The sequence below is a fragment of the Sapajus apella genome, unplaced genomic scaffold, assembly GCF_009761245.1.
Source record: "Sapajus apella isolate SASKATOON/1434 unplaced genomic scaffold, GSC_monkey_1.0 scaffold71, whole genome shotgun sequence".
NCBI classification, from domain to species: Eukaryota; Metazoa; Chordata; class Mammalia; order Primates; family Cebidae; genus Sapajus; species Sapajus apella.
In genome coordinates, this window is record NW_022437011.1 from 8,167,518 (window position 1) to 8,194,076 (window position 26,559).

General features: G+C 47.0%; 2 protein-coding genes across 7 annotated transcripts in view; one reads left to right on the plus strand and one right to left on the minus strand.

Annotated features, from left to right (window-relative positions):
* CDC25C (cell division cycle 25C) overlaps positions 1-7,433 on the minus strand; it is a 49,248-nt gene extending 41,815 nt beyond the window's left edge. Inside the window, exons 1-7 of one of the 6 annotated variants that reach the window (XM_032250389.1) lie at positions 7,066-7,426; positions 6,424-6,654; positions 4,717-4,811; positions 3,627-3,672; positions 2,490-2,523; positions 2,285-2,374; positions 260-358 (exon numbers count right to left, since the gene is read on the minus strand). In XM_032250389.1, coding sequence (XP_032106280.1) covers positions 260-358; positions 2,285-2,374; positions 2,490-2,523; positions 3,627-3,672; positions 4,717-4,811; positions 6,424-6,617 — 558 coding nt within the window. In that variant the 5' untranslated portion in view covers positions 6,618-6,654; positions 7,066-7,426. Of the gene's footprint in view, positions 1-259; positions 359-2,284; positions 2,375-2,489; positions 2,524-3,626; positions 3,673-4,716; positions 4,812-6,423 lie in introns of all 6 variants that reach the window. The other 5 variants (XM_032250395.1, XM_032250394.1, XM_032250391.1 and 2 more) reach the window with 5 other exon arrangements.
* A 6,086-nt stretch (positions 7,434-13,519) lies between these two features.
* Positions 13,520-26,377, plus strand: FAM53C (family with sequence similarity 53 member C). Its single transcript, XM_032250396.1, has 5 exons — positions 13,520-14,217; positions 17,107-17,336; positions 17,730-17,787; positions 21,279-22,063; positions 23,350-26,377. The coding sequence occupies exons 2-5, from the start codon at positions 17,259-17,261 to the stop codon at positions 23,605-23,607; spliced, it is 1,179 nt and encodes a 392-aa protein (XP_032106287.1). The 5' UTR covers positions 13,520-14,217; positions 17,107-17,258; the 3' UTR covers positions 23,608-26,377.
* The last annotated feature ends 182 nt before the right edge of the window (positions 26,378-26,559 follow it).

Consider the following 26,559-nt stretch of genomic DNA (forward strand, 5'->3'; position numbering starts at 1 on the left):
AAAAAAAAAAAAAAAAGTAAAGTAGAAGAAAATCAAAGCCCAAGATACTTTTCCCCCTTACATTTAAACAAGAAGATCAGAGGATATATAGCTCCTGTCTTTTCCTGTTCAAACTTTACTTCTCCAACCCTCTTTTTCCCACTTAAATTTGGCTTGATGATGCCAGTTAGAAAAATTCAAAGGCTCATAAATTCAGAGCTGCCATCCTATAGCCTATAACACTCCAACTGACCCTTAATAATGATGTTCAATGACTTACCAGCAGAGATAAAGGAAACACATAAGGCTCCCCTGATCTCTTTTGAAATCTCAGGTTCCTGGGTGCATGCCACTCCAACGGCCTCAAAGTGCTGTTTTCCTGCATAAGAAAAACAGCATTAGTTGGGGAAGAGAAGTGTCAGTTGGCCCTGATAAAAACATTTCATCTGATGAAGCCATGAATAACCCTCACAAAACACATTTCATGTAATCAAAGTTGACCCTACATCCTGAGCTTATATAACTTTGCATTGGAAGATGCAAATTATAATGTGCATTTTATGTATGGCATGCAGATTTGCTTTGGAAGATACTAATTTTATGGTCACAAATAAAAGGAATGGGGTAGGGGTAGGTAGTCTGCCTGGGAAGGTGACAGTGAGATTTTAAAAAGTGATTATAGGCTGGACACGATAGCTCACACCTATAATTCCAGCACTTTGGGAGGCCCAGGCAAGTGGATCACCAGAGGTCAGGAGTTCGAGACCAGCCTGGCCAACTTGGTGACACTTTATCACTACTAAAAATACAAAAATTAGCCGAGCACAGTGACACATACTTGTAATCCCAGCTATCTGGGAGGCCGAGGCAGGAAAATCGCTTGAACCTAGGAGGCAGAAGTTACAGTGTGCAGAGATTGTGCCACTGCACTCCAGCATGGGCAATAAGAGCAAAACTGTCTCAAAAATAAAAGTGATTATAGGCCTGGTACAGTGGTTCACACCCATAATCTCAGCCCTTTGAAAGGCTGAGGGAGGTGGATAACTTGAGGTCAGGAGTTTGAGACCAGTTTCTACTAAAAATATAAAAGTTAGCCAGGCTGTGCTGGTGCATGCCTACAGTCCCAGCTGTTTGGCAGGCTGACGTAGGAGAATCGCTTGAATCCTGGAGGCAGAGGTTGTAGTGAGCCGAGATTGCACCATTGCACTCCAGTCTGGGCGACAGAGCAAGACTCAGTTTCAAAAATAAACAAAAGGCCGGGCGCAGTGGCTCAAGCCTGTAATCCCAGCACTTTGGGAGGCCGAGGCGGGTGGATCACGAGGTCAAGAGATCGAGACCATCCTGGTCAACATGGTGAAACCCCGTCTCTACTAAAATTACAAAAAAATTAGCTGGGCATGGTGGTGTGTGCCTGTAATCCCAGCTACTCAGGAGGCTGAGGCAGGAGAATTGCCTGAACCCAGGAGGCGGAGGTTGCGGTGAGCCGAGATCGCGCCATTGCACTCCAGCCTGGGTAACATGAGTGAAACTCCGTCTCAAAAAAATAATAATAATAATAATAATAATAATAAACAAATAAATAATGATTATAAATGGAGATTAGAAGGACAGTATTAAATCATGAAAAAACGGATTAGAACAGCCAAAAATATGAGCATATCTTAAGTCAATGTAAGAAAAGAACAGTAGCTATCTTTTTTTTGGTAATGACCTGGGTAAAGGGATGGGAGGCAGGGAAGAAAAAAGATGTCTAGGAAAGGGGATTAGCTGAAAGGATTAGATAGAGAATTACCTTAGTGATTAGGTGGCTCTGGAGAGGCTAGTTTTAACTTGGAAGTGAAGGATAGCCTAAGATTTGCATAAAAAGGACCATGGCTTCCTCAGAGTAAGGGTTTAAAAGCTAGACTAAGGGAGAAATAAGAAATTAATAAATCTACACTTGCATATAAAGTGGTGAAAAAAAAATCTGTGAACAAGTTATGCAAGTTATCCCTACCTATTAAAACAAACAACTGAAAAACTCTTAAATCCCTACACTACAGTGAGGGTAATTTTTGTCCTCAAACTTTTCAACCGAACGTGAGAAATAACGATGACCTACGACTTGGAGCTGGGTCTCTGTCTTAGGGGCCAAACTTTAATGAGAAAAAACAAAAACAAAGAATTTTTTTCCCCTATAGCAATACAGTTTGCTTGTCTAGCACACGAGATGTAAACAGTTCTATGTTTCACAATGACACCAACAAGTTTCTTCACTCAAAAAAATAAATCTGTCAATATATCTAGGTTTCCATTAAACACTCACATTTTCTTTATCTGCAGATGAGCTACACATTGCATCTCTCTTTCTATGGCCACGGTCCAAACCGTTTGGAGTGCTACAAAGAAGCTGTGCCTAAAAAAGAGTGTTTGCTGAGAACGTCCATCATCCTCAAGCCACAGGTGCATTGGAAACCCTCTCCCTCCCACCCGAAAAACAAACCCAAACCCAAAAAAGAGAAGCTACTCACTGGGCTACTTTTCATTGGGTGCTGGTGATGATCCCTGCAGATTAAAACAAACTGCCCGTCAGGTTAGCCCCAAATATGGTTTGATTATTCTTCTGTGGATTGGTACATCCCAACTTTTTCTTTATTTCATTCTAGGAGCCCTTTTCCTAGTTGACATGTCTCTTCCAGCAACAATACATAAGGTATTTTCTGTGGTAAACATCAAGACTCAAGTGACATCTTGGGCATAAGACCCTCATTTTGCCTGAATAACCATGTAAATAAACATGTACCAAAAATGAATAAGTTTTATACAATTTACAATTTACTAATTTTCCAGCACAGTGTATTGGGGCTAATTTTTTTAAAAAAATTAATTTCTATCCTCCCTCCCTGGATTTCATTATCTATCTGGGTTAGAACATTTATTTTTTATTTTTATTTATTTATTTTTTGGAGATGAAGTCTCGCTCTGTCATCAGGCTGGAGTGCAGTGGCACAAACTTGGCTCACTGCAACCTCCACCTGGGTTCAAACAATTCTCCTGCCTCAGCCTCCTGAGTAGCTGAAACTACAGGTGCCCACCACCATGCCCGGCTAATTTTTGTATTTTTAGTAGAGATGGGGTTTCACCATGTTGGCCAGGATGGTCTCCAACTCATGACCTCATGATCCGCCTGCTTCGGCCTCCCAAAGTGCTGGGATTGCAGGCATGAGCCATAGCGCCCAGCCAGGTTAGAGCATTTAAAGCAATTCAGGTCAGGCATGGTGGCTCATGTCTGTAATCCCAGCACTTTGGGAGGCTGGGGCGGGCTGATCACTTGAGGTCAGGAGTTCAAGACCAGCCTGGCCAACATGGAGAAACCCTGTCTTTACTAAAAATACAAAAAATTAGCCAAGCCTGGTGGTGCATGCCTGTAATTCTAGCTACTAAGGAGGCTGAGCCACGAGAATCACTTGAACCTGGGAGGCAGAGGTTGCAGTAAGCTGAGATCAAGCCATTACACTCCACCCTGGGCAACAAGAGCAAAGCTCTGTCTCAGAAAAAAACAAAAGAGAGAGAAAGGTTTTGTACTCTGCAGAATCTGTATAGGATAAAATCTCTATGACTAGTGCTGAAAGGCTTTTGCATGGGGTTCATTTGGCAACAGAACTTACATCCCAGCTAACTGTACTTCCTGAAGTCCTGAAGAATCCAGGTGACCTGCAATCAAATATAAAGATTCAGTAGGGCCAGGTGCGGTGGCTCACACCTGTAATCCCAGCACTTTGGGAGGCCGAGGCGGGTGGATCACGAGGTCAAGAGATCAAGACCATCCTGGTCAACGTGGTGAAACCCCGTCTCTACTAAAACTACAAAAAATTAGCTCGTCATGGTGACGCGTGCCTGTAATCCCAGCTTCTCAGGAGGCTGAGGCAGGAGAATTGCCTGAACCCAGGAGGCGGAGGTTGCGGTGAGCTGAGATCGCGCCATTGCACTCCAGTCTGGGTAACAAGAGCAAAACTCCGTCTCAAAAAAAAAAAAAAAAAAAAAAGATTCAGTAAAAGGAGTTATTTTTGTCCATGTATCCTATTTTTCCTTCAGATTTTCTTCATTACCAGTAAGCCATATTAACTGCAAGGACTGAGCTTTTGAACACACAGCCTCTTGATTGGTACCCATTTCATGGTAAAAGGTACAATTTCATGGAACTTAAGAATTTATATGGGTCATTAAAAGAAGTGCTGGGAAACAGAGCACTATGCTAACCTATGGAGTGTTTTGTTTTGTTTTGTTTTGTTTTGTTTTTTTGAGTAGAAAAGAAAGGTTATCACTCAGAAAATCTGAAATTAGAATTCTGTAAGGTTGACTAATGAAACATTCATTTTGGAATGTTTTATACAAACACGTAAGAATTAGTTGACAACATATTCCTTTACGCTGGTTTCTTTGCCTCTGCTGAGATTAGACTAAGGCACAAAACTTCTCATATCCTGTGACTATACTTTCATTACCATCATTAATCAGTCAACAAAATATATTTCTTCTTGTCTAACATTTTCAAATGCAAAGTAGCTCCTATTAGTGTTATCTTTCTCTTCCCATTGGCTTAATCATTCTCAAAAATTCTCTAGTTACCCACAAAATTCCATCGCTCTAGGCAGATTCTCTATATACTTTCACCACTTTCCATCTCTATTCTACTTCCCTGTCATTTTCCTTAAAAGTTATTCTTCCCTTTGAGACCTTTGCCTCCCTTTTCCCTACCAGTTTCATCAAGGTCTGCAGAAGTGGTAAGCTGAGTGGCAGATATCTCCCCACTGCTAAGACTCGAAAGATCAAGGCAACGTTTTGGGGTTCCTCTGTTGAGACATAAAAGTACATCGAAATTCCCATTAGATTGTTATATCTTTAAAAGTCAAAAATCATGTCATACTCTTCGTTTATTTATTTTTTATTGTTTGAGACGGAGTCTTGCTCTGTCACCCAGGCTGGTGTACAGATCTCAGCTCACTGGCACGATCTCAGCTCACTGCAACCTCCACCTCCCGGGTTCAACTGATTCTCCTCTCTCAGCCTCCTGAATACCTGAGATCACAGGTGCCCAACACCACACCCAGCTAATTTTTGTATTTTGAGTAAAGATGGGGCTTCTCCATGTTGGCCAGGCTGGTCTCGAACTCCTGACCTCAGGTAATCTGCCCGCCTAGGCCTCCCAAAGTGCTGGGATTACAGGCATGAGCCACCATGCCTGGCCAATCCTCTTCACTTGAAAGATCCCTTTTTTTTTTTTTTTGAGACAGAGTTTTGTTCTGTCGCCAGGCTGAAGTACAGTGGCGCAATCTCGGCTCACTGCAATCTCCACCTCCTGGGTTCAAGCAATTCTCCTGCCTCAGCCTCCCTAGTAGCTGGGACTACAGGTAGACGCCACCACGGCCAGCTAATTTTTGTATTTTTTAGTAGAGATGGGGTTTCACCATGTTGGCCAGGATGGTCTCGATCTCCTGACCTCGAGATCTGCCCACCTCAGCCTCCCAAAGTGCTGGGATTACAGGCGTGAGCCACTGCGCCCAGCCAAAATATCCCTTAATGGCTATCAGATCATCTGAACTGTGTCTAAACAAATCTAATTGCTTTTGAAAATATCTCAGACTGGGCTGAGAAAAATCTCCCACTACTATAATGTATACCTCATTTTCTCCTTACCAACATACTGAAACAGATATTGTTTTTTCTTTAATGAGGCCCAAAGCTTATTGGCCGAAGAAGATCTTGACCCCACATCCTCTGTCCTGAGCAATGTGAACACAGACTGGATTTCTCCCTGGAGTCCCTAGTATTTCCCAGGTACTTACTTCTCTATTTGCTATTTGAGACATGACACGATCAGAATTCAAGTACAACTGCAATAACACTAATATTAATACTAATAAAGTGAGCAACTCGTAATGCAGCAGTTTTCAAAGACTTTTCCCAGATATCACAACATTTGATTCTCACAAGATCCTCGTAAGATAGGAAGAGATGATTAGGCTGGAATGCAGTGAGGCCATCTTGGCTCACTGCAGCCTCCAGCTCCCTGGCTCAAGCAACTCTTCCACCTCACCTCAGCCTCCCGAGTAGCTGAGACTATAGGTGCCCACCACCACACTCAGGTAATGTTTAATATTTTTTGTAGAGACAGGGTCTTGCCATGTTGCCCAGGCTGGTCTTGAACTCCTGGACTCAGGCGATCCGCCCTCCTTGGCCTCCCAAAGTGTGGAGATTACAGGAATGACCCGCCTCGCCTGGCTGAGATTATTATTTCTATGTCAGAGGAAAGAAGGTGAGACTCAAAAGGGTTACAATGTCAAGGGTAGAGCTGAGACTTAAACCCTGACCTTTGAGCCAGGATAACTGAAAACAAACCAACGAAAAACCCAACTGTTTGGAAATAGCAAAGGCAATAAGATGTAAAAATGAAAGTATATTTACCCAGACAAAATGCTTAGGTTTGTAGAATCACCAAGAAATTCACCCACTGGAGTTCTAGAGACATCTGGACAGACGGTAAAGGAAGTGTCTCTCTCCAGGAACAGGTTTAACATTTTCCTTTGATTAGACCTAAAACTGGGTCCTGAGCCAGAGCTTCCTTCCTCTCTTAAGGATGAGAAGAGTTCTGCAGACATGGTCTTCGAGTTCTCACAGAAGAAAAACAAAACCTAGCTAGGAGGAAAACATCATCTGTACCGGTACATCACAGTTCCCTCCGCTTTCCCAAACTCCTCCACCCTTTTCAGTCAGGCGGATCAGCACTGGAGGAGGGGCATCCCCGAAGGGTGATTCACAGCCTGGCTTCAAGGTTAAACTGCACTTGGTCGAAGCGGCTTGGCTTCAGGTTAGAACCTGAATTCACTGACGAAAGGCAACCTTAGGACTTTAAAGATGGAATAAAGTGGGGATTTTGACTTGTTCCACGCGACACAACTCCAGACTCCTTTCCAGAGGAACCCGGGTCTGGTAACTCGCAATATTGCCCATTCGGCCTTCCCAACCTCCGTTTGTGGGGGCCCAACTGGACCCTAAGGGGTCAATGGGGTCTCCGTGATTCTGTTGCGGAGACCACTGTGAACTTACCCCAAGCCTGGAGTCTGAGGCTTGCCATCGGGAGGAAGGAAAGTGGGTAGGGGTCGAACACAGGCGGAGATTCGAGCAGAATAAAAGGAAATCTAGGGGAAAGTAGACAGTTAACCAAACTGCAACTCTGCCTCCCAACTGGGAGGCCAGCGTCGGACTCGGCGGCTTCCCTGAGCAGAAGGCCGAAGTTACCGCCTCGGAGTAAGAAAACCAACAGCCCCAGGCGTTGACCATTCAAACCTTCCGCCCGCCCAGTAATTTATCTCGGCTCGCCTCTAAGCTGCGTCAGCCAATCTCCGCGCTCGCGCCCAGACACTCATGGCCAATCATTGGGCTCGCACAACACCCGGGGGCGTGTGCTTGCTCTGGAAGCGGTAAGACTTGCCCCGCCCCATAACCAGAGCAAGATAGCGATTGGCCCACCAGCGCTAAGCAAGACTGTGGGGTATGCCCGCCTTAAGAGGAGCCTGACGTATCATTGGCTCTCCCTCTGAGCAATCGCCACACCCTTTCTGTTTTCTTCGTTTCCCTCCGCCCCAAGAACCCCGGGAGATTTAAATCGCGCCTTGCTAGCAATAACCATTCCTCTAGGATAATACTAGGAAAGATTGTTTGGGGTGTAGGATGTTGTAAACGTTTCATTTTCATGGCTTCTTTCTCGTGCCGTTTGCGCGGGCGTTTTCTTCTACGTTTTGCTGGCCTTCCACGAGAGACAGCGTTTGCTGCCGGTGTGGCAGGTGTTGGGGCAAGACAGGTGTGCGGGTTTATGATGAGAGGCATTGGCCCCCTCCGAGAGCTTTCCTTGTTTGGTGTTTCTTTTAGTCTATAGCATCTCGGAGACGCTATTGTACGTGGGTAAAAAGAAATTCCGTTGCAGGGAAGAGGAGGAATTAAATCATCCCGGAATAATCCTTATGACAGTCCAGAAGACCTCAAAGTTTGGTTATTAATGGAATTTTTGAACAACGACTAAGTGGTGTTATTTAGAAATTATTGGCCGGGCGCGGTGGCTCACACCTGTAATCCCAGCACTTTGGTAGGCTGAGGCGGGCAGATTATATGAGGTCAGGGGCTCAGGACCAGCCTGGCCAACATGGTGAAACCCTGTGTCTACTAAAAATACAAAAATTAGCCGAGTGTCGTGGCACACAATCTGTAATCCCAGCTACTTGGGAGGCTGAGGCATGAGAATCGCTTGAACCTGGGAGATTGAGGTTGTGCCACTGCACTCCAGCCTGGGCAACAGTGAGACTCTATCTCAAAACAAAAACAGACATTCCTGATGTTAGGGATTTGCTTTTAAATAATCCTGTGCTGGGGGAGGGTATTGATGATACAAGATTGACCCTGAGTGTTAAGCAACAGGGGGCAGGAGGGTCCATCATATCTGCGCTACTCAACGTTTAATGTGCACACTCACCACCTGGGGACCTGCTAAATGCAGATTCTGATTCAGGAGGTCTGGGTTGCAGTTATGGCCCAAGATTCTGCCCTTTTTACAAGCCCCCTGCTGATGGTGAGGTAGCTGGTCCTAGGACTACACTTTGAGTAGTAAGGTATTATCTCATACTCTTTACTTCAGTGTATATTTAAAAATTTTCGGCTGGGCGTGGTGGCTCACACCTGTAATCCAAGTACTTTCGAGGCCAAGGCGGGCGGATCACCTGAGGTCTGGAGTTCAAGACCAGCCTGACCAACATGGTGAAACTTTAAAAAAAAAAAAAAATTCCATAATAAAAATCTTCCAAAAATAACCTTGGAAGCTCTTTAAGATGTAGGCTCCAAAAACCTTCATTCGATAGGTCTAAAGTGGGGTCATTAACAAGGCCCCCAGGTGCTACCCATGTAGACAACTTGCAGATCACACTTTGAGAAACGAAAGTCAAAAGTGCAACTTTTGTCTGATATCAGTATCTTGCTGGTGGTAGTGGCTGAGAGGCACAGTGTAGTCAGCTGGCTTTTATCCTAATTCCCTTTTCATCTGTAGAACCTGCTTCCCCAGAAAGGAGATGTGTGAAGAGTCTTTGTCCTCTAGGATGCAGACAGTGAGTGTGGGAGTTAGCACAGAACCTTGCTATGCCAGCTGAGTTTGAAAATCAGGCTGGGGATTAAGGGAGTGTGGGATGAGTTGATATCTGCTTTGATGACTACAATATAATCACACTTTGTGGAAAACTGTATACTTCCCTGCAGGTGGGAAGTAGAGACAGATGAAGTTATTCTCCAGTGGCGGCAAAAGCAGGTAGATTATGGCAAGTGTACACCTGGCTACCAGTGCTTTCTACAGCAGGTCCCCAAGTGAGTGCAGTTATAGATGGTCACAACAAAGGTGTCAACCAAAGTGGCTTTCGTTCAATGTTCAGGTGATGGAAATATACTAGAATCTGTGTGCTCTGACAAAGTTGCAGCATTCCTAAAAGAAATTCTCTAAAAATCTAGCCCCAAAAATAAGTTTGAGATTTTTTCAAATGGAAATTATACACCTAGCCCTTAAGACTTTTTTTTTTTTTTTTTTGTTTTTTTTTTGAGACAGAGTCTTGCTCTGTTGCATAAGCTGGAGTGCAGTGAGTGGTGCAATCTCTGCTCACTGCAACCTCCAGCTCCCAGGTTCAAGCAATTCTCCTGCCTCAGCCTCCCAAATAGCTGAGACTTCAGGTGCCCGCCACCACACCCGGCTGATTTTTGTATTTTTAATAGTGGTGGGGTTTCACCACATTGGCCAGGCTGGTCTCGAACTCAAATGATCCACCCACCTTGGCCTCCCAAAGTGCTGAGATTACAGGCAAGAGCCGCAGTGCCTGGCCACCCTTAAGACTTTTTACAGATGCAATGGTGCGCCTGTAGTCCCAGCTACTTGGGAGAATTGTTTGAGGCCAGCCTGGGCAACACAGACGCTGTCCCCTAAAAACAACAGCAACAACAACACTCTTAAAAGCTCCATGTTTCCTAATGGAATTGTTTTTTGTTTTTTTTGAGACAGAGTCTTGTTCTGTCGCCCAGGCTGGAGTGCAGTGGTGTGATCTTGGCTCAGTACAACCTCTGCCTCCTGGGTTCAAGTGATTCTCCTTCCTCAGCCTCCCAAGTACCTGGGAATACAGGCACGTGCCACCACACCCTGCTAATTTTTTGTATTTTTAGTAGAGACAGGGTTTCACTGTGTTACCCAGGTTGGTCGCAATCTCCTGACCTCAAGATCTGCCTACCTTGGCCTCCCAAAGTCCAGGGATTACAGGCATGAGCCACTGCACCCGGTGAGATTGTTTTCCTACCATTTTTACTATCTCATTGTGACTCCAGCTGGCTTAGCTAATTGCAACATACTTACTAACTACATGTACATTTACATTCATGCATACAAACTGTGGAAGGGTAGAATTATTTTAAAGGCAAGTCAAATATTGTCTTTTACATCTTGATTTCTGAGGGTGTTGGAATATATCTAATTTATCCTTCCCAGAAGAAAGAATATTAGGGAGGTGGGAAGTTTGGTGTTTAATCTGATTTGAAGATTTACTTTTTCTATTGGATTGAGGGCATTGATCCTATGTCATCCTTGGGGAATCCCTATCTAGGCTCCTGATTCACTGTGATAAGCAGTGAGCTGTGTTCCTTCACCTTGACCTCAATCTGACCCATATTTGTAGTTGCCAGGGCACAGCGGCAGCCTGGGCTTCACCCTGAAATACCAAACAAGAACCAGCGGTACAGCAGTTGCTCCTGGGATGCCCAGATCAGGCAGTGGAGAAGAGCCCTACATTTCTGGGACCCTCCCAGCCAGCCTCTGCAGGGCAGGGGAGCTGAGGGGTGTGTTTTCTATTCCTTGTTCTTTTCATGACTGGTGGGCTTAGCCCTACTTCTCCCCACTTTGCAGAGATTTAGCTTTCACTGGGTGAAAAGGGAGGGTCTGAATTGAATGCATGTTCCTCTGACTTGGCTGTTCCCTCCTAGGCAGGGAATGGAGAGTCTCTTAGAGCCAATGGATTCCACTCCTTTGGATGACCTCCTGGATGACTGGCTCCAGGCCCTGGAACCCTCAGAATATGGATGGAAAGTATCCTCTGCTGAAACCCACTGGGGCAGGGTCAGAGATAGGGTTCGGACCATGAAGGCACAATTAAGATGCTGTTCAAAACAGTGGCTCAAGAACAAAATAATACAAAGGGGGCAGCAGGGAAGAAGAGTAGGACATGAGTAAAAAATCACTGGGAATTAAAAGTGGAATAAGGAGATTTCATTATGGGTAGGTGTGTTGGGCTGCACTTGAAGGCTATTTAATAGATGATGAAAGGGGATGTAACCTTCCTTTGAAATGAGGCTTGAAACTTGCAGGGTTTTTTTTTTGTTTTTTTTTTTTTTTTGGTCTCAGTTTCTTTCAATGTTTTGCAAATGAGCCAATGCCTACTTTCAACTCAATCATGTAGTTAGTAAGCTTGGCTAATAATAAAAAGGGGAAGAGCTTAGTGGTGAAAAGCAAGGGCTCTTTGAATCTCTTTAGACTGCTTTTTGACACTACCTTTACCTATCACGTGGGCAGTCATTTAACCTCCTGGGCTGTTTCATTTGTCAAAGAGAAGGTTTTGTTTCATTGGATGACTGTAAGAAAAAATGAGAACAGGCCGGGCGCAGTGGCTGAAGCCTGTAATCCCAGCACTTTGGGAGGCCGAGGCGGGTGGATCACGAGGTCAAGAGATCGAGACCATCCTGGTCAACATGGTGAACCCGTCTCTACTAAAAATACAAAAAATTAGCTGGGCATAGTGGTGCGTGCCTGTAATCCCAGCTACTCAGGAGGCTGAGGCAGGAGAATTGCCTGAACCCAGGAGGCGGAGGTTGCGGTGAGCCGAGATCGCGCCATTGCACTCTAGCCTGGGTAACAACAGTGAAACTCCGTCTCAAAAAAAAAAAAAAAAAAAAAGAAAACATACATCAAAGTATGTAGGCCACGTGCGGTGGCTCACACCTGGAACCCCAGCACTTTGTTTTTTGTTCTTTTGTTTGTGGCCCAGGCTGAAGTGCAGTGGCATGATCTCAGCTCACTGCGACCTCTGCCTCCTGGGTTCAAGCGATTCTCCTGCCTCAGCCTCAGGAGTAGCTGGGATTACAGGTGGGCACCATCATGCCCAGCTAATTTTTGTATTTTTTAGTAGAGATGGGATTTCACCATGTTGGCCAGGCTGATCTGGAACACCTGACCTCAGATGATCTGTCTGCCTCAGCTTCCCAAAGTGCTGGGATTACAGGTGTGAGTCATCATGCCTGGCCATTCCAGCACTTTGTGAGGCCAAGCTGGGAAGATCATTTGAGGCCAGCAGTTTCAGACTACCCTGGGCAACAGAGCAAGGGCCCTCTGTCCACAAAAATAGAAATAAATATGCTGGGCATGGTGGCACACCCCTGTAGTTCTAGCTACTCAGGAGGCTGAGATGGGAAGGTCTGCTTGAGCCCAGAAGTTCAAGCTGCAGTCAGCTATGATGTTCTCACTGCACTCCGGCCTGAGCAACAGAGCAAAACCCTGTTTCTACCAAAAAAAAAAAAAAAAAAAAAAAAAAAGCATGGTGTCTGGCACATAAGTGCAATTATTGGAAACCATGTGTCCCACACTTCATGGCGCCTGCCTCTGCTCCTTTTGCCAAGGGGAGGCAGTGCAAGGTAAATCTCTCCACCCCTATTTTCGCAGTTAGGATTGTACTTTACTTTTCCTCTACTCTTTTTCAGTTTGCAGACTTTGTGGCTCCTGCCTCCTCATCTCCCTGGCTCAGTGAGGAAGATCCCCACCATTGGCTCTACTTTCCAGCTGATCACAGCTATTTACCTGTACCAGTCATGAGTAGGGCAAAAAATATTTACAGAGAACAGATGTCTTTCAGAGGACTTTCTGCTAAGTGTAATAGTGAAGATTACTTGCATTACTGCTACTTTCCAATTTAAAAAAAAATCGAAAACTTTGCATTACAAAGAGATCATAACACGAAGGCATTGTTTAACGCCTCTTCTTTATCCATTTTTTTGCCTGTCTCCCTGAACCATCTGTGAGGCTGAGACTCAAATTTACATAACAGCCAGAAACCATCAACCCAACCTCTTCACACACTAACGTCTACATTCTCTTTAAAAAAAGACTTAAACTTTGGCTCATGTGGGAAGTGGTGGTAGTGGTGGAGACTTAATAAAAGGTGGTTTTGTTTTCCTGAAGTGAAAATGTAGCACCGTCAACATCTTTTCCCCATCTGCCTGTTTCCTCCCTCCCTTTCTGTTTAAGGAAAGTGTAACCACCGTACTTCTCCCCACCTCCCAGCACCTCCCCCCGCTCCACGCACCTCCCCCCACCCAACGCAAGCAACTGAACCGCCTATGATGTCATAATCACAATCCCATTACCTCATCCTGCTGAGGGGGGGGCAAAGAGGGAGGAGAGGGAGTGAACAGCCTTGGGCTATCCTGAGCTCTACAAACCGTTCTGGGTGAGGGCAAATTACAAAACCGAGTGGAAACGGCCCCGCAACCATTGTTAAGTCCTGGGTTTTTAAGGTTCATGCCGATCCGGCAGCTGCAAGAGGGGCTCCTGGGACTCAGAGCAGGCCCTGATCGGCGCTTGGACCACACTTCCCAGCAGCCTTCACGCGGCGGACAGGTCCTTTGCTGGGGGAAAGGGGATTCCTTCGAAGAGGTGGCCGTGGAGGGCGGAGCAGCAGAGCAGGTGAGGGGCACTGTGACTAATTGCGTGACGCGGTCCGAACCAAGTGGGAGGCTGCAGTTGGGCCGATGGAGGGAGGGAGGCCAGGGGCGATGCCTTTGTTTACTTTCTTCCTACGCGGCCTCCCCCACGGGTTTCAAGATGTGCCTCGGACTGGGATCGTCCACTTTCTGAGATATTTAGAAGGGGGTGACTCGTTAGTGAGGAAACCACCCCCATCCCTAAATCAAAGCGCCAGGCTAGTTCCCGACAGCGCTATCTGAGAAAGACGTTGAGAGAGACACCGCACGGGGCTGCGGCCTCCGCGGGTAGCTTGGGGGGATTCTGCGAGCCGGAGCTGTCCCCCTGCTCTCCTCAGGGACTCGTTGGTTCGCCCCAGCGCCTTTTAAGGGCACCGTGGGGCGAACGGAGCGCTCAGAGCTGCTCCGGCCGTGGCCCTGGGAGCTGGAGGAGCCGCGGTAGGTGGCGGAGGGCAGGTGGCTCTGGGGCCTCGGGGCGGGCACCTCAACTGTTCCTCCCTCCTTCCCTCTTTCCCCTCCCCCAGTCCGGCCGCCCGCGCGGCCGGGCCTCGCAGGCCGCCTCCGCGGGGAGAGCACGGGACCCGGTGGGGGAGGGGGTGGCGGAGTGCTAAGTCCCAGACCCTCCCCATCCCTTGCGTCCTGAGTTCGCTTCCCGCGGCCAGATGATGGAACCTAGTGGGAAGAGGCGAACGCCAGCCTCCCTGAGCAAGCCTTGGCGACCCCCCCCCCACCCCCCACCGCGAACCAGCGGACGCCCCATGCCCCACCCCGCGGGGACAGGCAGGGCAACAGAGGGATAGCTTGAAGATTGGAAGGGCCTAGCCTTTTGCTTCTTCATGGGGGTGGGGGGAAGGGTGTTTCCCACTTGTCACCCCTATCCCCACCAGAACCATATGGAAGAAGAGGCGGAAGGTCTCCACTTACCTGTTCGTGCACCTCCCTGCCTTCCTCATGTTTTCCTTCAGTCTCCCCAAGAGATGTAGGGCTGGGACCTGGGGGGAAGGTCCCCAAGGGATTTGTGACTCTCCTCCCTCTTGGCCTGACTTGATTCTACCTTGTCTAGATTCAGCACAACCTCAGCATCCCTGAAACAGGAGTGTCAGGGGTTACTGCCATCAGTAGCAGATGGGGTGGGGGTCCGATCTTTATTTTAGGGGGCTGATGGTGGAGGAAAAGCCTGGACTGAGGGTTAGGCCTGGTGGGGTTGCTGAGAGGGCCTAGCGGCCTGCTGCTCAGTGAAGGGCTGAGCCCTTGTGCCAGTTGTTAAACTGAGAAGTTTTAACTTGTTTAGTGAACGTTTGGGGCTGTCTCTACCCTTCAGATATACAAAATGGAAGGGGAAGGAAGGCAGCAAGATCGGGCTTCTTACACTTTTTTCAATGCCTGCTTGAGAAAGAGGAGGCCCCTCGCGGAGCTGGTTTGCCTTCTTTTGTGTCCTGGTTTGATTCCTTATGGCTTCCGTTCTGTTCCCCCTCTCAGCCTGGCCTGTTTTAGGAAACTCAGGCCGAGAGTATCAGTTGCGTGGTGGTAGTTGCATTGTTTCAATTACCGCTGTGTGTGGCCACATCCCAACAATTAAAATGCAGAAAAACACAAATTCACTCTCTTCACTTGATCCTAGAGATGGTTGGGAGTTTGCTGTTTGTCCAAATGTCTTTCGAAAAGCTAGGGAGTTTGTTTCACTACCCTGCTCCTCATAGCTGGTTAGCCTGAGGCCTGGGGTCTCTAGGGTAAAATCCTGCACTTAGATTTTCTCTCTGGTTGATCTTTGAGGGCAGAGTTAAGAAACCAAGAGCAGAAGTGATATAAGCTTTAGCTTCTCCCATAAGAACATAGGGGAAGCAGCTGAAGGGAGCTCCCCGGAAGCTAGAATTTTGTTCAGGGTGGTCATAATTATGCATGAAAATAATAGTTAACTCTAATGATGATTGACTTCTCTTGCACCTTTCTTCCAAATAACTCCAAGTACATCCAGGTTTATTTCTTTGCTCTTCCTTGTGGCCTCCTTCTGAGGTGTGAATGGGTTAGAGATGATTTCCTCTTTATTGTAGAGTGGTCTGCCCCCAAGGTCACAGAAGGAAGAGCCCTCTTGGGCTTTTCTTAGTGTGCAGGTGAGGGAGGATGGTATTCAGCCAGAGATAGACCCTGTTGCCTTCTTCATCTTATTGATATCATTATTTCTGACATTCTGAGGTCTTGAAGATTCACAAACGGAAATGAGAAATGGTAGTCTATGTGGACTCCTGATTTTTACAGGCCAGGTGGTACCTTTTGTACATTTTAGTATGTTATGTTGTTCCTGTAACAGATTTAGATTTTTCTGCCTACTTTACATATGGGTAAACTGAGGCCAAGGAGTATTAAATGATTTGCCAAAACTCTCAGAAAATTAGATTAATAATTAGATTTCTTGATCATTTGTTCTCTTGACTAGCTAATGCTGCATACATTCGCTGGTAAGCTGTCAGCTTTCTGGTCATTTCTGGGAATAGACAGAACAAAATCAAGACTCTGATTTAACCTCCCCTTTTCCGTTGAGCAAGACCCCTTTGGTAATTATGTGGGCTTGAAGCCTGTTCTTGAAGCCTGTTCTCTGATGGAGTTAGTTTGCTTCTGTCAGAAATTGACCACGCGAAAGAATCTTGCTTAACTGTATCCATGGTCTTTGCATCAGATCAGGCTAAAAACTTAGTCGAATAAAGTCATGTAGTTGTTTATAATGTCTGTGGAGTTGAAATGTATTGGAATTACCCTGACCATTTCCTTATCCTCTTCCTATTTGATAAGAAAACATACACAGCATCTATGGGAAAACAATAATATATCAGATATTTAGGCTGTGGGAGGACATAAAATCCTATGTACTCTGGTCCAAAGCAGAGTCATGCCTACAACCACCGTTCCTCCTTGTTCTTTTATTACTATTTCTGTAGTTTAGGAGAAGGGCACCTCTTTTCACTTCTGACTGGAAGATAAAATACTGGGCTGATCTTGATGTAAATAATCATTTGGGCATCCCTCTCTCTCACTTGAACAGCTGTTTTCTAAGTGGTGCTGGTATGCCAGTTAGAAACAACAGAGCATGAACCAGGTTAAGAGTGGCAAATAAGTTTCAACTTGATTGCCAACTCTATTTTATTTTGTATCTAGACTGCCAAGTTCACAATTTCTGAAGCTATGTTTAGGCTTAGCAGGAAAGAGCTGTGATCAATTGATGTCTGCCAGAGGCCTGGCTTAGGGGTGCTGTGGTATGTGTGCCATGCATTTTCCATCTCTGGACCAGGTGCATCTCTAATATCACTTGGGGCTGGTCCCTCTAATTGGCAGACTCAGCAGGCATGACTGGAGAGGGAAGTCCCAATGGTGCTAGAATGGTGCTGCAGTGGCAGAAGACGGCTCACGAGTGAGGTCTGGAAGAACAACAGGGAAGACATCCATCATTTGCTCCAAAGTGTGCAAGTCAAATCCTGGGGAGAATCATGATAACCCTGATCACTGAGCAGCTACAGAAGCAGACTCTGGATGAGCTGAAATGCACACGCTTCAGCATCAGTCTGGTAAAAGACCAGTCTTCCTGCTTCTCCACGACCCCCTCCCCCTTTTTTCTGAGGCTGATTGTTGCTACTACTTTACTTTTGTCCTGTGCTGTATGAATCATGGTACTTAACCTGGAAGAGCCCACTAAGGGCTCAAAACCCAGCCCAAAAGGAAGGGGGCAGGGATTTTTCCACCTATAGAGAAGGGACAGCAAAACCTGGGTGGAGAAGGGTTTGAGATGTTGGAAGATGTGGACTGTGACTTACTAACTTTGGGAAGACTAAAGGAAGAACGCTTAATGTCCCTAACATCCCAATAGCTCATGAATTGCAGAGGAGAACTGTAGAGGGCTTCCTAGAAATCTGTCAGTGTGTCCTGAATCCAAATCATGATGGATATTCTCTCTTTCTTAGCCTTTGCCTGATCATGCAGACATCTCCAACTGTGGGAACCCTTTCCAGCTTGTGTCTGGTAAGGCATCGTGTGTGTTTGTGTATACCCATGTCTATCTCCACACAATTCTATCATTGGTTTCCAGTGACCAGGGTTGGCAAGCCTAGCCCTAGAACTTTCTTGCCAGGGTCAACTTCTGAGATTGGTAGTTGTCTTTCATGTTCTAGCATGAAAGTTATCTGGTTAGTTTGCTCTTATTCTAGCTCTGTGGGCACTTTGTATAGTCTAATTTTTTAAATAGCTAATACATTCACATGGTTCAGAATTTAAAAAAAAAAAAAAAGGTTATGCTGAGAAAAATCTGTCTTACTCTCCTGTTCCCTATCTACCCAGCTTCTGCCACCTCCCTAAAAGTATTAGTCTCTTTACAGTATATGTGACCGGAATTTTTTTATGTAAAAAGAAGCAAATGTATATCTATCTATCTATCTATATATATATATTTTTTTTACTTTAAGTTCTGGGGTACATGTGCAGAACATGCAGGTTTGTTACATAGATATACATGTGCCATGGTGGTTTGCTGCACCTATTTTATTTCCACATTTTTGACACAAAAGGTTGCATATTATATATCATTTTGTCCCTTTTTAAAAAAAAGAAACTGGCCGGGTGCAGTGGCTCACGCCTGTAATCCCAGCGGTGGATCACAAAGTCAGGACTTTGAGACCAGCCTAGCCAACATAGTGAAACGCCATCTATACTAAAAATACAAAAATTAGTCAGGCATGGTGACATGTGCTAGTAGTCCCAGCTACTCAGGAGGCTGAGGCAGGAGAATCGCTGGAACTCGGGAGGCAGAGGTTGTGGTGAGCCGAGACTGTGCCACTGCACTCCATCCTGGGCAACAGAGCGAGATTCCATCTCAAAAAACTTTAATATAGCTAGGAGATCTTTCCCTATCAGAATGCTGAGCATTCCCTTATTATCTATAGCTTTGTATTATTACACTGTATCAATGTACAGTGGCTTATTTTTTATTTTTATTTTTTTCGAGGTGGAGTTTCGCTCTGGAGTGCAATGGCGTGATCTTGGCTCATCTCAACCTCTGCCTCCTGGCTTCAAGCAATTCTCCCGCCTCAGCCTCCTGAGCAACTGGGATTACAGGCATGGGCCACCACACCCAGCTAATTTTGTAATTTTAGTAGAGACAGGGTTTCTCCACGTTGGTCAGGCTGGTCTTGAACTCCCAATCTCAGGTGATCCGCCTGCCTCTGCCTCCTAAAGTGCTGGTAGAGTGGCTTATTTAACAAATCTTCTATTGATTTACATTTAGGTTATTTCCAATCTTGTTTAGATACATAAAATTGTAGTGGGCCAGGCGTGGTGGCTCACACCTGTTATCCCAGCACTTTGGGAAGCCAAGGTGGGTAAATGACTTGAGGCCAGGAGTTTGAGACCAGCCTGTCCAGCATAGTGAAACCCCGTCTCTACTAAAAATACAAAAATTAGTCAGGTGCAGTGGCTCATGCCTGTAAACACAGCACTTTGTGAGGCCAGGGTGGGTGGATCACGAGGTCAGGAGTTTGAGACCAGTCTGGCCAACATAGTGAAACCCCGTCTCTACTAAAACTACAAAAAAATTAGTCCTGTGTGGTGGTGTGCACCTGTAATCCTAGCTACTCAGGAGGCTGAGGCAGAAAAATAGCTTGAACCCGGGAGGTGGAAATCGCAGTGAGCCAAGATTGTGCTGTTGTACTCTAGCCCAGGTGACAGTGCGAGACTCCATCTTAAAAAAAAAAAAAAATTAGCCGGGCGTGGTGGCTCAAGCCTGTAATCCCAGCACTTTGGGAGGCCGAGGCGGGTGGATCACAAGGTCAAGAGATCGAGACCATCCTGGTCAACATGGTGAAACCCCGTCTCCACTAAAAATACAAAAAATTAGCTGGGCATGGTGGCGCGTGCCTGTAATCCCAGCTACTCAGGAGGCTGAGGCAAGAGAATTGACTGAACCCAGGAGGCGGAGGTTGCGGTGAGCCGAGATCGCGCCACTGCACTCCAGCCTGGGTAACATGAGTGAAACTCCGTCTCCAAAAAAAAAAAAAATTAGCTGGGCAGGGTGGCAAGTGCCTATAATCCCAGCTACTCAGGAGGCTGAGGCAGGAGAATCATTTGAACCCAGGAGGTGGAGGTTGCAGTGAGCCGAGGTTGTGCCCACTACACTTCAGCTTGGGCAACAGAGTGAGACTCTGTCTGAAAAACCGAAAAAAAAGAAAGAAAGAAAGAAAAATACTGTGGCAAATAACCTTGTACATATGTCATTTTTGTGCATGTGAAAATATATCTGAAGTATAAATTCCTAGATTATTAATTACTCAGTCAAAGGGCCCATGATCATAGGGACATTTAGGTGGAGGCATCACTAGTGGACAATCAGAACTCTCTAACTCACGCTGCTGAGCTGTTCTGCATCTCATTTACTGTTAGGATACTTAGCAAGGAAAGTGCTTTGGCAAAAACATGTTCATTCAGTCTCTTCCTCCTGTTTATTAAAGACTTGCTGGAAACCAGGTATTGTGTTATAAGTATAGAACATGATCTCATGGTCCCTGCCCTCAAGAGGTTAGCAGGGGGAAGAACTATTGACTAAATACAGTCAGTATTAATTTTGCCATCATCAAGTCTGACTTCATATGCTTGTCAATTGCTCCAAATATCCAGCCCCTGCAGAATTCCACCAGCTAGCCAGAGGAGTTTGGACTAGGCCCCTAGTCCCTTAATGAGCCATCTCCCAAAAGCCACATTTTTTATTGGAATACAGTGAGTGAGAATCAGTTCTTTTAGTCCATTTCCCCTTCCTTCCCTTGATCCCTCCATCTCTTTGGATTTAAGGAAGGCCTGGAGGAAGGGATTCGTAGTATGCGGGTAGCCAGACACAAAGGAACATGAGCAGCACAAAGTCTTAGGGTTTCTCAAGCCTAGATTTCACTGTCAAAGGCTTTCCCCACCCTGTCTGCCCTCCCTAGGAATAAAAGTGATCTCTTACCTGCCTGATTACCTCTTACTTCTTGGCAGCCCCTAACTCCTGACTTGGTGCTGTTGACATATGAGAAAAGGAAAGGCCAAAGAAGGAGAGCATAGGCCTGCTTTTCAGCATCCAGGGCAAGAGTAGGGGAGGGGCTGGGGTAGAGATGAACAGGGACACATAGACCTGTTTGTTTCTCTTGACTTTTACTTTTGAGAGAGAGTGGCAGGTAGTAGATGAAATGTTTTTGATTCCAGGTAGTTTGTCACAATGCAGGCAATATAACATAGTCGTTTAGAAACCTGGCCTTGGCGTCAGACAGACCTGGATTTGAATCCTTTGGTCTTTTGATTGCCATGTGATTTGGGGAAAGTTACTGAATTTCTCTTATCTGTGAAATGGGGATAATGATAATGATACTACCTACCTCATGAGGTTTTTGGAAAATTTCACATAAAGTGCTCCATACATTGTATGGCACATGGTAAGTTCTTTAAAAATGTAAGCTATCATTAATATTATTTTTATTATGAATACCTTCCAGAAGGTGCTTCCTGGAGGGGCCTGCCCCACTGTTCCTGTGCTGAGTTCCAGGACAGCTTCAACTTCAGCTATCATCCTTCAGGCCTGAGCCTGCACTTCAGACCACCCAGTCGGGGAGGCTCCCCCAAGGAGCAGCCCCTCTCCCAAGTCCTAAGCCCTGAGCCCCCAGACCCAGAGAAGCTTCCTGTGCCCCCTGCCCCTCCATCTAAGAGGCACTGCCGCTCACTCTCAGTGCCCGTGGACCTGTCTCGCTGGCAGCCGGTGTGGCGGCCCGCCCCCTCCAAGCTGTGGACTCCCATCAAGCACCGGGGCAGTGGTGGAGGGGGTGGGCCGCAGGTGCCTCACCAGAGCCCCCCAAAGCGGGTCTCCAGCCTCAGGTTCCTCCAAGCTCCCAGTGCCTCTTCTCAATGTGCCCCAGCCCACAGACCCTACAGCCCTCCTTTCTTCAGCCTGGCCCTGGCCCAAGATTCCTCTCGACCCTGCGCTGCCTCCCCTCAGAGTGGCTCCTGGGAGAGTGATGCTGAGTCCTTGTCACCTTGCCCACCTCAGCGCCGCTTCTCCCTGTCACCCAGCCTGGGCCCGCAGGCAAGCCGCTTCTTGCCTTCTGCCCGGAGCTCTCCCGCATCCTCCCCAGAGCTGCCCTGGCGACCTCGAGGTCTCCGCAACCTTCCCCGAAGCCGCTCACAGCCTTGTGATCTGGATGCCCGCAAAACTGGGATCAAGCGGCGCCACGAGGAGGACCCCCGGCGTCTGCGTCCTTCCTTGGACTTTGACAAGATGAATCAGGTGGGACCAGCAAGACTAGGGGAGCTTGAATGGGAGTATGGGGACTGTGTTCTGTTCCCACTTTTGAGCTAGCCCCTAGCTTCATTCCCCTGCTCCCCTGCCACCCACCAGCAGCACCTCCTTTAGCTCTTAGCTAGGGTGACCTACCATCCCGGCTTGCCTGAGACTGTCCCAGTTTTAGCACTAAAAGTCCCCCCTCCTGTGAAATGCCTTAATCCTGGGAGTTAGAGAAACTGGGGTAAGACCCATGTTAAACCTTCCAACAGGGATCCCAAATTGTCCTGCAAGTGGTACTTTCCCTCCTTTTTGTTTTTTTTAAAGATGGGGTTTTACCGTATTGGTCAGGCTGGTCTCGAACTCCTGACCTCAGGTGATCCGCCCACTTCAGCCTCCCAAAGTGCTGGGATTACAGGCATGAGCCCACGCCCGGCTTCCCTCCTTTTTAAGAATGCATAAGCTGCAAAAAATCCCATCATCAGTGCCCACTCTTTGTGCCCAAGGCTGGTTTTGCCACTTGCTTGTCACTGCTTCAAAGTGGGTCTGTGAAGGCTGAAGCAAGTTGGGCTGCTATAGTGTAGTCATCTGTTAGACAAATGTTTTTTGACTTCCTAGTGTCAGTGCAGTTATTTTATGCACTTGCTCACTTTTTTCATATTATTATTTCTAGACCACTGGGTTACAAACCTCTTTAAGAATAGATTCACTTTTTTGGCCGGGCGCAGTGGCTCAAGCCTGTAATCCCAGCACTTTGGGAGGCCGAGGCGGGTGGATCATGAGGTCAAGAGATCGAGACCACCCTGGTCAACATGGTGAAACCCCGTCTCTACTAAAAATACAAAACATTAGCTGGGCATGGTGGCGCGTTCCTGTAATCCCAGCTACTCAGGAGGCTGAGGCAGGAGAATTGCCTGAACCCAGGAGGCGGAGGTTGCGGTGAGCCGAGATCGTGCCATTTGCACTCCAGCCTGGGTAACTAGAGCAAAACTCCAACTCAAAAAAAAAAAAAGAATAGATTCACTTTTTCATACAGTTGTCCATCCGATCTGCAAACATTTACTGACTTTGACTAGGCACTGGCAGTACAGAGTAGTATAATGCAGATGATGTTCCCGCCTGCATAGAGCTTCTGAATCTTTTTTTTTTTTTTTTCCTACTGCTTTGAGCAAAAGCTTCTAAATCTAATGGAAACAGTGGGCTCCAAATTTTGTCAGAAAGTTTACAAACCTCACCCTAAAGCCTAGGATTCTTGCCTTCAGGTGTAACTGTCTTCTTTGTTTGTTTGACAGAAACCATACTCAGGAGGTCTCTGTCTCCAAGAAACAGCCCGGGAAGGCAGCAGCATCTCTCCACCATGGTTCATGGCCTGTAGCCCCCAACCCCTCTCGGCTTCCTGCAGCCCCATTGGGGGTTCCTCCCAGGTGCTGAGTGAAAGCGAAGAGGAGGAGGAGGGGGCTGTGCGGTGGGGTCGGCAGGCACTGAGCAAGCGGACACTGTGCCAGCAGGATTTTGGGGACCTGGACTTGAATTTGATTGAGGAGAACTAAAACTGAGAGGCTGCTTCCTGGGGCCACACAGACTGACTCTCTTATGGCTACTAACAAGTGTCGAGGCCCCAAGGCTGGGGGCCTAGCCTGGGAATGGGGGTGAGTGGAGGGCTCCGACTCAGGGCAGCCGGAAATCTTCTCGCTCCAGCAAGCTCGACCATGCCGAGAGACTGGCCGGGACAAGATAAACGGAGCTGGTGGCGGGAGGGACAGCCCCAGAGCAGACCCTTCCCATGGCGGCCCTGAGTGTGAGTATCCCTGCCACGAAGAGAGCAATGGGCAGGGAAGGAAGGGGTCTGCTGACCCCAGCTCGGGGAATTTCACTAGCCCCTTTGCTTCAAAGGGCACTTGTGTCTTAGAATTTGGCCAGGGTGGGGGGTTGAGTCAGCCTCCTCGGAGAAACTGTGTGAGAGTGTGTGCGTGCATGGGAGTGTACTTGTGGAAGGGTGTGTTTGCGTAGCCTTAGGGAAGGAAGGCAGTTGCTCCTTAACAGCAGAGTATCATGATACCCCCAGGATCTTGAGTTTTTTACAGGATGGTGGGTTTGCTCAAGGAGTTAAGAGGTGGGCACCAAGTTTTCCTTTTTTCTAAATAGCTTTGGAACCAGGCTTGTAATCCATAGCATCACCAACTCTGCAAAGGATTTCGTTTTGGGGCACAGCAGGGTGTTTTAAGTGCTGTGACTTCAGCTAATGATCTTTTCCTCAGCCCTCCCACCCATCCACTAGCTCAATCCTCAATATTGAGGAATGCAGATGGGGGCGTGTCACCATATTTTTTCTGTGCTGGCCTTTTTTTCTCATCAGATTGTCTAGGCTTTATACCAGCTGCCTCTTTTGCCCTCTTGAGTAGAGTTGCACATGGCACATGAGCAACTGAGGCAGGGTTGGGGGGGTTCCATCTCTCTCTTCTCTGCTGATGGGACGCTTTTCCCCTTACCCTCTGCCCCTTTAGGTCATAGACTAGGTAGAAAGGCCCTATATTGGTCCCCAGTATCTAGTGAGGCAGACCTGCAGCAGAAGTGGCATTCAGTCCTCAGCAGACATGGGTGAGCTCACCACAGCACTGCTATTTGGAAGCTGACTGCAGGAAACCAATTCTTACAAGATCCAGGCCCAGCCTCTTCGACCTGCTTGAGAAAGAGGAAGGGGTGTTTAGCATTTAATAGTTTGCTTGTCTTCCACTCCTGCCAGGAAATGTTTATTTGCCTCTAATTGGCCCTTAGAGACCATAGGGAGGTTGGGGCTCACTGAGGGATTGGCTGAGGATGTATAAAGCAACGGCTGTAAGAAGCAATTGGGAGTTTGGTTGTCATTGGATTGAATTTACTTTTTTGTTTCTCACCCAGAACTTGAGTCAGGACCGCTGGTCCCAGTGGCCACAGTGATGGGTTTAAGTACCTTGGTAGGGCTGGCACCAGTGGAAACCCATACTAAAGCTGCCACCACAATAGCTTGTGAGGTTTTGTCCAGTTTTGGTTAGACCCTGCTTGACCAAATTGGACCTACCCTTCTTGTTTATGGCAAGAAGGACATTTTTCTCTTCAATTTCCAGGGTTTCCTAGGATCCAGTTCTTCATGTAGGGGAAGAAGACCAAGGTCGTTGTGTTTTCTTCCTCATGGAATTGAACCTGACATTTTCTGGGTTTCCGGAGCATCAGTGAGGCTTCAGCCTCCTCGTCTCCACTCCAGAGAGGAGGTGGCCATGTCTTCTTAAGCCTTTGGCCCTCAGAGGCTCCTCCGTATCTCCTGGCTAGTTACCACTGGGCTACCAGATCTCTAGGGGCCTGAGAGAAGCCCTCTGGAGAATCCAGGGAAACTGTGAGCCTAGGAGTTGCCCATCTATGGTTTCATTCCTCCCCTGGCTCTTCTCCCTCTTCAGGCCATAATTTCCCTGGTGGCAACTTCTTTTTTTCCTGGGGTATCTTCATCCCTGGGCTCTCTGCTACAGATTGGCTGTGCCAGCTTCTAACAGGTCACTGGCAATGCCAGTGAGGTTTCTGCAGGCTCTAAGCTGAAGAAGTGAGGCAGTGATTCTGCCTCCATCCTGGTTTCCCCAAAGGCCCAGGGCACCATTCTTAGGGGAGAAGGTCTACAGTTACCATTATTTTAATTCCATTACTTTCAGTCTGGAAAACTAAGCTAGTCAGAATTATCATCTTGCTTCCCAATGTAAGAACCCATGGCCCTGGAACAAGCCTTTTCAAGAAGTGGTTCATGTTGCTTTACACAGTAGATCTGTTCTAACAGTTCTGTGTAAACCAAATGCTATTTTTCAATGCATTTGGACTGCTGATCATTTAAAAGCAGCCTATGATTGCTTCTTTTTGTAAAGCAAGCAACCTCCCTCCACTTTAGCTGTTTTGACTATTTGGATTTTCACATATTGGGCTTACCCAGAGTGGAGCACACCTCCAGGGCATGTGGCTGACACTGGGTAGATGTCTGCATCTGTGCTGTGTGTGTGGTGTGGTTGGCCAGTAGGTGAGTATCCCTGCGTGTGTGAGTGAAGCCACTCCCCAGGCTGGTGCTCTCCTCCTGTGCCCAGTGACTGCCCAGTGGCAGCCCAGCTGCCCTTCACTCCCACCTGCTGCCAAAGTCCCTGTGCTAATGGGATTACAAATACAAAAAGTGGAAAAAAAATTTTTCGTAAACTTTGTTTTATATTAAAAAAAATCCATAAGTCTGTGTGTGTTAAACATGAGGTTCTGCCTCTGTGGCTGTGTTTGAAAAAATAAAGTTTTATTAGAATAATCCATTTTCCCAAGCAACCTTGTGTACTACAGTGTCTTCTTCCCTTCGCCACAAAGAAGGACAAGGAAGAAGCAGGGTAGAAAGCCACCTAACTTTTCTAGCCCCTTCCTCTAAGATGTGGGTCAGCCTTTCAAAAGGGGCAGTGTTTGGACCCTAGGCCCTTTGTCGGCCATGGGAGATGATATACTGTGGCCCAGGC

Excerpts from the sequence above, each read along its gene's own strand:
- FAM53C (XM_032250396.1), top strand. The coding sequence starts at position 17,259 with ATGATAACCCTGATCACTGAGCAGCTACAGAAGCAGACTCTGGATGAG. Across the intron at positions 17,788-21,278 it reads CCCTTTCCAGCTTGTGTCTG|AAGGTGCTTCCTGGAGGGGC; the intron begins GTAAGGCATCGT and ends AATACCTTCCAG. Across the intron at positions 22,064-23,349 it reads ACTTTGACAAGATGAATCAG|AAACCATACTCAGGAGGTCT; the intron begins GTGGGACCAGCA and ends TTTGTTTGACAG.